The 10,369-nt window shown below is 42.7% G+C and overlaps 1 protein-coding gene across 1 annotated transcript; it reads right to left on the reverse strand.

Annotated features, from left to right (window-relative positions):
* Positions 1-1,409: 1,409 nt before the first annotated feature.
* On the reverse strand, positions 1,410-8,437 carry ZNF622 (zinc finger protein 622). Its single transcript, XM_009324993.1, has 6 exons — positions 7,828-8,437; positions 5,693-5,947; positions 4,860-5,022; positions 3,944-4,056; positions 2,912-3,055; positions 1,410-2,303 (listed from the first exon to the last, which is right to left on the reverse strand). The coding sequence occupies exons 1-6, from the start codon at positions 8,432-8,434 to the stop codon at positions 2,176-2,178; spliced, it is 1,410 nt and encodes a 469-aa protein (XP_009323268.1). The 5' UTR covers positions 8,435-8,437; the 3' UTR covers positions 1,410-2,175.
* Between the last annotated feature and the right edge of the window lie 1,932 nt (positions 8,438-10,369).

Raw genomic sequence — 10,369 nt, forward strand, 5'->3', positions numbered from 1 at the left:
AGATTCTGGTTAAGAAGTCTAACCCTTCTATTTCTACGTTTTTGTGGCATTTCATTTTGCTCTATGTGTAAAGACAATCTAACTTGTCCATAAGCATAAGGCCCTTTGATAGTAACTTCAAAGAAAAAGACACGAGTAGTTCCCAAGGGCCAGATGCTGAGTCTTGACAAATACAAGTAGAATATACCCTTATATCCATACCCTAATTGCAAGCTGGGCCAGGTTATGAGCGTAACAAAGGATATGACGTCTTAAGATTCACATAGCTTGAGTCACATAGCTGAGACTCAATGTCTTACTTCTAACTTTGAGAGTAAAGCCCAATAACCCAGAGCAAACCCTCTAGAACAAATTCAAATGTGAGCTAGATGCAGCTATGGATACACAACGGCAGTAACTCTGCCTTGCCAGGAAAAAGGAGGTACTCCTTTATCAACCCAACTTTAGTTCAAGATTTTGGAAGTGAACACAGCCTTTCTTTAAATTTCTCTCTGCTTCAGTTTTCTCTTCACTCAAATCTGTACCTTTTTTAATGTATTAATTACTTGACTTATTAAATGCTGTGTCAAATCTATAGCCTGCATTACTGATCAAGTTCGTCTTCTCAGTAAAAGCAGGAACAGCAAAAAACTTCAAGGCGGCAGTACTTACTAAAAAAGGAAAAAAAAACCCCAAAACCCCCCCACCACGGACAAATCCACAAAACAAAAATACATACTATGCACCTCCATTGTGAAATGATCACTTTCCTAAGGGTCCCACAAATACACCACACTTTCAGAAGTGCTGATATGCCAACAGCACTACTTTTTCTGAACTTACTTCTTAGGGAGACTTCAGTGGATAATTTGAAGAGGTCAAAATACAGCGTTAACTGACAAAGTCGCCCCCTACCATATTATGGTGATATTATGCACACACCATTCACGGGAGAGCAAGAAAACTTACATTAAGATCATGCCAGTGAACGCCACTACTAGGGAATCCAGAGTAATCCTAAAGCGCAGAAGCGCGACTTGCCTGTAACCGGCTGCAGGTGCCTTCACAATCAATGGACAGGCAAACAAATAGCAATTTTCCAGTGGCATACACTCGGAGTGTCCAGCACACTACCGCTCGGGGCTTCATGAGCTAGCCTACACCTTTGTGTCTAAGTGCCCACCTCCTTACATGAAGGTCAGAAGAACCGGCAAGGTCACGGAAGCTTTTAACATCTACACCACCAGGACCAACGCTAGCGCTGCTGCCTCAGCTCTTTAACAAGCAGGCTTCCTCTACACCTGCCTGTAACAGTTCACCTGCTTAAGTGGGAGAGCGTGCCTCCATTCTAGCCAATACAAGTCTTGGGTCACTTTCCTTCAGCAAGACCATACAAAACACCAGTACTCAATGGGAACAACAAAAGCTGTCATCAATAGTAACTTCAGAGTTTTAATCAGGAAATCTTTAACAGATCGTCAGAAATGTTGATTGACATTCATCTAAGTGTTATGGTAATTTTGAGCAGTTTTTAGGTAATGAAAATTCATTAAATTCAACATAAAACAACTGCACTGTAAATTATTAATCCAGCCCTGAGCTGGAGCATTAAGCAAGTGCAGTCAACTTCTGAGGACAATGTTAATCCTGGAGTTATGTTTTCCATCAGTGCATTTCTTCAGTTATCGCTTAACCTTCCCAGAATCTCTGCTCTCAAATTTTCACCTCAATAGTGCCAGCTAGAAGTCCAAAACACCCAGCTAACTTATGTCTGGCACCACAAGTGAAAACCTTCGATACACTCTATCTCAGGCTCTTACATCTAGGATCTTCTCTTGGCCTCAACCATTTTGCAGAATTGGAAACGGAAGATATTCAGACAAATGACAATGTCAACTGCCCCACAGAAATGGATTGCACAAAGATGGGCAGCAGGACTATGCATGCATCTTTACTCATAGCCATGACTACTTTGCCACATATTCCATTTAAGGTATTTTATTTTTTAAGTTAGGCCAACCATCATTTCACTGGAAGCGACAAGCTCCCTGTTCTTCTTCTCACAGACGGGAAGGCACACCAGCATACACATCCCCTTTTGATAGGTACCAAGTCCATTTTAGTAACAGAATCCTCGACACAGAAACCATGAAATCCCCCTTCCCAAAACCAGTTGCATGCAGCTCTCTTGGGGACTCAGAATCTGACTTGCGCCCGGAAATGCATCTGCTTTGTAGCATTGTTACTCATTCCTGTCTTGAGCATCCACTTTGACTTCATCCTCTGCAGGTACTGCATATCACGCTGCTGAGCAAAGACTGCCCCTTCAGGGAGAGAGGAGGAAGAGAAAGAGGGATAAATGTCTGTAAGCTTGCTTACTACTTACTTGCAAACCAGCTAATCTGTCCATTTACATCAGCAGTTAGCTATACGTTTTCCGTCCCATACTGGCACACTTTCCACTTTTCTCTTGGGAAAGGCCAGTTCCCTCTATGAATACCCATGACCGTGATTAAGGGAAAAGGTTGTTTTGCATTCCGATGTGCGATTCTTTTATTTCAAAAGTGGAGATAGATCACATCGCTGCTCCCCAACTGGAAAAGTATTCTAACTGTCAAAGAATGGTTTATGTTACATTATTAAATAGCAAGAGTAGTGGTTTTGACATGCAGAAACCAACAAACCTTAGGAAGTCGCCAAATATCACAAACACGCATGCTGATGAACTGAAGGGCTTGCACAGAAGCTGCAATGGATTTTAGACACAAACAACTTCCTGTAACTTATTCTGCTTGGATGTCAGGAATGAAAGGGAACCGAGTGGAAGACAAACTACTGCATAAAACCCCACAAATGTGAAACAAACTCAACCCATTTAATTGTAGAGTGAGGACATACTCCTCCTGTGCAAAAACCTCACATTGTCACTTACCTGTCTGACTTGTCCAGCCCAAAGCTCTGTACTGCTGCAACACCCGACCCACTGCTTTCTTATTTTTCACAACAGCCACCGTTCTTGGCAGACCAAACCGTTGCTTGTAGTATCTCATTAAAGAACGATGACCCACTCTTGCACCTATTCAGAGGAGGAGACATCTTATTATGCATAATGAAGCAGCTTCTGAAATGCAGTATTCAAGCATATTGTGAAACTGTGGAAAATCCCTATGCTGAGAAATGCTTTTAAAAGGCCCAGAACCTTAAAAACTTTAGGACTATTAGGAAGTCAATGTAATTACTGTAAGAGCTGCTGTACAGCACTCTACCTTAAAGAAAAAAAACCCAAAGAGTGGTGCTGTTCAAGAGGGCCTTAGCTCAGATAACAAACTGGCAGTTATCAGAAGAGACTATTTTAATTAGGGGAATGAGCAGAGATGCAATGCTGTTTCAAATAACCAGGGAAGTAATTTGCTGACATTCAGGAAATCTTCTGTAACCGCACAGTTGGCAGCACTTTTCAGAATGAAAGGGCTGAGGTCCCCCCATACAAAAACCACCAAAACAAACAAAAAAATGCAAGCAAGAGTGCCAAATGCTATACAAGCTATACAAGGCAAGAGTAAGGTTGTTTAAATAAATTAGTTTTACTGAACTAGTTTACTAAATTAGTCACCAGCTGCCTCTCTGCAAAAAAACTACACTAGATAACCTAAGTTATAGCTTCTCCAAGTTGCACTAAAACAAGATATGGAAGCTCTTGGGGTGTACCATGAGTCACATGTTCATGAACAGTTAAAGTGGGCAAAGGAACCTCCTGCCCCAGTCCACACACACATGCTGAAGAAGTTGAACTACTTGGTAGTGAAAATAATGGAAGGTGAGGACAAAACCCCAAAGACACTTAGATGTAAAATTACTTTCTCCCTTGCCAAAGGAAAACATGTCGACGACCTATGCCGCAGGTAACGGCTGCAGCTACAAGAAATGCAGAGAAAGTACGTTGTAACACAAGTCCTATGCCTACCTGAAGGAAGGATCAGCTCCATGGTGTCATCATCATAATCCAACTCTTTCTCTGCTGGGCGCTCTCCAGGCACCTCCACATCTTCCCCATCCTCGTGATCAGGGTAACTGCTCCTGTGGAAGAGTAGTGGTATGTGGTTTATACATGGTGAGCAGCCACAGCTATCCAGATCCATTACACAAAAGAACTGCCATGCACAGCTACAGCAAGCCACAAACATTGTCACCTTTCACCTACCTTCATTTGAGAGTTCTTCCCAGTAGCACCCTGCCCTGAACAGAGGCTGAAGAGAAGGACCACCCTTCCCCCACCTGGTTCTGTAACTCAGCACGGTTCTGCTGCTGCACGCTTAACCGCGACTTATGGTGAAAAGCCACCACTGTGCAGCCCACCAGCTCTGCACAGCTACTGAACGAGCACTCCAAGAAGCTCCACTAAATCCACCTGCCACCATAATAGGAGGTATTTCTGACCAAAATGAACATAGCTTAGGATGTTACAGGAAGTTCAACAAGAGACCTCTAAATCACAGAAGTCCTGTTTAACTCCAGCTACTTAAAAAAGAAATCCACAGTCGGTATTAAGCCCACAGTCTGCCTAAAAGGTAATGGAAGTGACAGTTATGCCCTTTTATGGTCTTTGCTGGTGCACTGAAATCTAAACTCAGTAACAGCAAACATACAAAACAGAATTCAAAATATATTTTCACGTAGGACTGGTATTAGGGATCACAGGAGAGGAGAACCAATCATGTTGTTATGCTAATCTAGAGAAGTGGTGAACCAGCTATGCAAAATAAGCATCAGAACCAGAAACAGGACTAAATCTTAAGAATGAATAGTAGTTTCTGATGTAATATTCAACTGTCCTTTTGTCTGTCCCCATCTGTGCCCCACTCAAAGAAAAGCGTCCTCACCTGAAATCATAGAAGTCTGCAAATTCCAGGGCGGCATCTCCATCTGTGAAGAGTTTGCAGTGGCTTTTATCATTCATGTGAGCCTGTACTGCTTCTGTAGAGTAGAAGGATTTCCCTTTTTCATTGCACCAGATGCAGATTTTCCCAACTCCAACCTTCTCTCCTGCAGAGAACATTGACACTCCCTAGTAAGTAACATTTCTGTGATGTAGGCTTCCCAGCTGGCAGGCAGAGAGACTGAGGAAGAGCCTTGAGCCCTTCATTTCCAGAAAAGCCCTGCTGTTCCTATGCCTTGACCATATGGCTCCATCAGGGACAAGCCTGTGCATTTAAAGATTTCATGTGACAAGGCATGGATCATTATGTATTCTCAATAATAAATTTCACACTTCCAATACAGTTTTCTATTTGATACACCAAAATTATTTTATTCTCATCATTATTTGTAGACTTCAAGGAAGATACATTTTTTCCAGCTTTTAGCCCTCACAAGTAGGCAAATACTTGCTATTCATTAGTAGGATAAGACAGTTCATACACACACTTTAGCAGTAGAGTTTTGTCCTAAATTTCATGTTAGCTGAACAACTTTCTCAACACTAGAAAACCACGTGAGACCTGCAGGGTACATGACCACATGTTTGCTCAGTGGGGTTTTCTCTCACTCTCTCCGGAAAGCCTGTGGTCCTGTTCACAATCAAAATACTGAACTAGACAGCACTCGGATTTTACACAAAAAAACCCCAAAACATTTTAAGCCATATCCAAGTGAAAATAAGCAATAAAGTATATAAGTATCCTGATCAAAAATCAGAGAACATTTACAGGCGTACCCAGGTACTTGATCAGTCCTCTGAGATCCACAAGGTACTCTATGTCTGGAATGAAGAAACTGTGAGCTTTTGTCATATGTGCCACATTTTTCGTGAGAGATCTTGAATGGTGGGGACAGAACAAGCAGTCCGTGACTGGTATGGCCCCAACAGGAGGAGTGCTTTCAGCTTCTGCCTGCTCCTCCTCTTCTTCTCCCACACTCTCCATCTCTTCTTCAGAGCTGATGTCTTCATCAGAATCCATATCTTCCCAGTCTTTTAAAGGAAGTTTAAAAAAAAAAAAATTATTTATACGATTACTTCTCCCAAGCAAAACAAGTCCCAATTGAGTTAGAAAAAGTTATCATAGAAAATATTGTATTTTCTATTCTTACAGCTAAGTGCCACACGGTCACTTCCAGGTACAAGAATATACCATTGCCAGTAAAAAACACATTTCTTTGTAAGATGTACAGCAAGGCTCAAGTCTGCTCGTAAAAAAGCTGGCAGATAAGATATTTTTTTCCCCTCCATTTGCTCAACTATTAACACTTTATTGCTGTTTCGAAGCCTTAAATTTAATTCACCACAGCACAAGAACACATGCATGGCTCATTAAAAACAATACAACTCTGTCAGAATCATGAAAATACTCATTTCCAGCAGTGACTCAGCAGTGAGGGAGAACACACTCCTGTTCACACATAGATCTAACAAGAGAAGAACAAAGCCAGCTGTCACAGATACACTACGTTAACATTATGTGTTACTATACACCAAGATATACTAACAGTTTTACACATTTGAAAGATTACTGCAGAGCTCATTAACGGATAGACGAACCGGCAATCTGATTATACTGCTAGAGGCGTCAAGAAATCTTTTTCAAGGGGTTCAGATCTGGGGCAGTGAGCATTTCCCAGTACTCTATTCCTACTGGTCCCCTTCCAACTGCCATGCGCACAGAGTGTTTGAGAACAGGGAACACGGTGCTCCCCAGTGTTGTAGGCTGCTAATTAGAGATCTTTACTACAGGATAGAGTTTAATAATTTTAAAAGCCTGACACTGAATTAACAGGACTTGTAGGAACCATTCCTGGACAAACACTTGAAAGGAAAATTAACATTCAGAAACTACTGAGATTTTAGCATTACAACTTATGACTAACACATTAATACCAAACAGGTGCAAGTTGGCTCCTTCTTCAGATGTTAAGATGCATGTTCAGAGGTATCCGTTTCTTCTCCTGTAGAACAGATTCCCTGAATTGCAACTAAATTCACCAGCATAAAACTGCTGTAACAGACGTAATAACATGACACAATGGTTTCAGTAATGAAGCTGGCATAGTATGGTCCCACTTCATTCATACCTGTCCCCTTGCTGCAGTTTAATCACCCCATTCAACTCCTCCAATAGGTGCATTTGGAGCTGCACTGTAAACTACAGCACTGGAAGTGTCCAGGTTAAAAATAACCCTTTTCTGGGAATTCTGAAGCTCTGACCTTTCCAGTTGTCAACTTTCCAGGCTGACCTCCAGCAAAGAGCTGTATCTACACAAGCGGTGAAGGTGAAGCAGCAGGAACGAGCAGCTGGGGTGGCAAATCTTAAACCAATTTTAATACAGATGCCAACATGCTGAGATGCTATGCCACACAGTGTCAGGCTAAGGAGCAAGCATTCTACTCTGGTCTTGATGGGCAAAGAAAAAACAAAACCAACCGCAGTCCCACCTCCCTTCAACAGATCAGTAAAGCGATTGATGGGACAACAGCAAATGATCACGATTGGATTTTTGTTCATCTGTTTTTCAGAAGTAGTTTTAGGGTAACCTTTTATGTTAGCCTTCCTTAAAGGAAAATTCCCCTGGAGTTTTATGTGGGAAATAGTGCTCATATTAGTAACTGTTTATATTCAACCTTCACACGCATTAGTATCTTGCGCAGCTGGCAGTTCAGACGCTAACGCAGAATCCTTGACTGCAAGCATGGGCCAACCTTAATTCCTTTGTTAAGCTGAAAATTTAATCAACAGGAAGACCTTTTGTGACGGAAAATGCTGTACTACTACAGAAATAGAAGGAGGCTTTTCCACAAAACCGACAACTACATAGCTTACCCCAAGCTACCTCTCATCAGTATGTTTACTGCCTTACCTTCTTCCACACCCTCTTCCTCCTCTGCTTGTTGTTTGGCCAGCTTCTTTGCTTGCTGTTCAAACCACTGTAGCCGTGGAGGTTTTTCTGATCGTTCTCTACTCTGTGATAAGCTGGTGCTTCCTGTAGAAACCAGAGAGCTACTTGCATTACTAGGAGGTAAAGGTGTCTTCTTCGGAGACGAAGACGGCTGAGCTCTGATGGCTTGCTGAATAGCTGTGTTCATTTCATCTTTGTTTACGCTCTCTGGGGCCAGCCCCTTTTCCAGGTTCTTTTCATTTAATATTTTCACCTTCTTGCTGACAGCTTGAACAGCTTTCTTCTCCAACTCCAGGTGCTTCTTGGACTTCAAGTGATTCTCGTAGGCATTGAAGGTGGAGAATCTCTTGCTGCAAACTGTGCAGTAAGTGGCAGTGATTTTGTTCTGCTCCTCTGCTACTGCCCTCTGCGCTAGGACTCTCTCTTGGAAATTCTCAGCAGTGACAGGAGGCATGTCAGCAACCTTACGCTTCAGGTTGTATCTATGCCAGTCAGTTTTGTAATGGGCACGCTGAATGTCAGCATCCTTGAAAGCCACACGGCAAGTGATACAAGTGTAGGTTGCCATTACTAGAAAATGGGGGGGAAAAAAAAAATCATGCTAACAAAGATAAGTAACAGCCACAAAAAACCCCAAGTGCAACATCCTGACAGCACCCATGTAAGGCAGCGTAAGACATACAGTTCTTGTACAGAATTAAGTTTATTAAACACCAGCATTAGCAAACAGCATGTTATGTACTAGAAGGAGCAAAAGAAGAAAAAAATAAAAGACTTAGATACGGTTATCAGAGATTACTCGTAACACAGCAGCATCTGAGCATCCCAGCTCTGGACCCAGCACCCACTGTGCTTGTCAGGGCTCGGGCACAGACCGAGAGGGTTCCCAGCCCCAGCAGCAGTGCTTCGAAAGCTCTGCACTTTTTACTGAAAATCAGAAGCTGAAGGTTCCTATCAAGCTCGTGTTCTGCCAACTATAGGCTTCTGAGGAAACTAGTGATTGCTCCAAAATAAGGGTACAAAAGGGAAAACCTGCTTTCACGCCTATTTTCTGTTTTCCACAGCCTTATCAAATGGGAAAAAAAAAGTTACCGCATTTAAAAATAAAACCCTCTCAGCTATTTTGGAGCAGTGCATGTACTGCCAACAGCACTTTACCCTGCAGAACTGTTAATCCGGAGATGCAGTCAGTCATGTCTAGATCTAGCGCTTGAAGCCACTGGTACCCCCGGTCTTCCTCCACTTCCCACCATCCAGCTGAGCCGCACTACCGGGGCTGTCACAGGACAACTGGAGGGCAGTGACCTGTAACTGGTGCTGTCCTTTCCAAAGCCACGCATTTCCGTCCTTTGCAGTGCTTAATGAAACCTAACTTTTTTTTGAACAAAGCTGATGGAATCTTTTGAACACTCCAAAAGCAAAGAGCAAAAAAGCGTGTTCTAACTGGAGGTCACTAAAGCCACCCCCATCTTTTAACTGATTTAGAAAAAACTATGGTTTAATCTGAAAAAAAAAAAAGAAATAATACATCAGGAGGAGGGAATCTGAAAGCAGGTAGAGTAACAGCAGCTCCACCCAGAAGTTACCAACAGGGAGAAGCAGCAGTGAAAGACACAAACGTGCAGAGTTGAAAGGTACTTTACGAAACGCTCCTTCCCTGGAAGAACTGAACTCCTAATTTACTGCTTGCACTATCTGTAATCCTAGTGACAGAAAATACATTAACACAAAATAAAGGCCATACTATTTTATTTGAAATACTGTTAAGTATCCATTCAGTGTAACAGATGCTTTTTGTTTCAGAGGAAAATGTATTCTCTGCCCATCGAGGGACCCCACTCGCTCTCTGAAGCATTTCCCTCCCACCCGCAGAGCTCCCTATCCCTTTACTAGCCCAAGCAGGTATTTTACTGCCATCAACCAACTGATGCGGAATCACGTTTGCTGTTAATCACAAACTCCTCGCAGAAACCTCCGGGACAGAACAGTTTGATCCGGTCTATTACAGGCAACCAGTAGCTGCACACTAGATTACCCTGGGGGTGATTAAAAAAACCCCCCAAAACAGATCAGAAGAAGAAGTATCTAACCGAGAAGATCTAAACCCATAAACCTTCATATCTGACTGCCAAGTGGAGAAATAACGTTTACAATTCAAGCTGCATAAAGCAAAAAAGGCACCTGCAGAATCCCGTGTAGTTACGCCAGCACTTCCCATCGCCCACGCGCATTTCACCACCATTTTAACCCACGAAAGCAAAGCACAGAATCTTCCCCCGCACAGGGCTCAGGAAAACAAAACCTGAGGCACTCACAAGCCTTCAGCCCAAGGCACAGCCGAGTCCTTCGAGACAAATCTGGTTCTCCCCACAGGGTCTTTATTACGGCTGATCTTAGCTGCTTTTATTTGAATTTAAATTGAGCCGGTGTCCATAAGACCGACACAAGACAGAACGGCCTGACTGACAGGCAGGTGCTTATTATACGGACACCAGAACTGAAA

This window comes from Pygoscelis adeliae, unplaced genomic scaffold (assembly GCF_000699105.1).
Source record: "Pygoscelis adeliae isolate BGI_AS28 unplaced genomic scaffold, ASM69910v1 Scaffold86, whole genome shotgun sequence".
Lineage (NCBI taxonomy): Eukaryota > Metazoa > Chordata > Aves > Sphenisciformes > Spheniscidae > Pygoscelis > Pygoscelis adeliae.

What these genes read in the sequence shown, in the direction of transcription:
- ZNF622 (XM_009324993.1), bottom strand. Translation starts at nt 8,434, where the DNA reads ATGGCAACCTACACTTGTATCACTTGCCGTGTGGCTTTCAAGGATGCT. An exon ending in GGAAGAGGGTGTGGAAGAAG is followed by an intron (nt 5,948 to 7,827) that starts GTAAGGCAGTAA and finishes TTCCTTTAAAAG; the next exon opens with ACTGGGAAGATATGGATTCT. An exon ending in GCAGACTTCTATGATTTCAG is followed by an intron (nt 4,057 to 4,859) that starts GTGAGGACGCTT and finishes ACTCTTCCACAG; the next exon opens with GAGCAGTTACCCTGATCACG.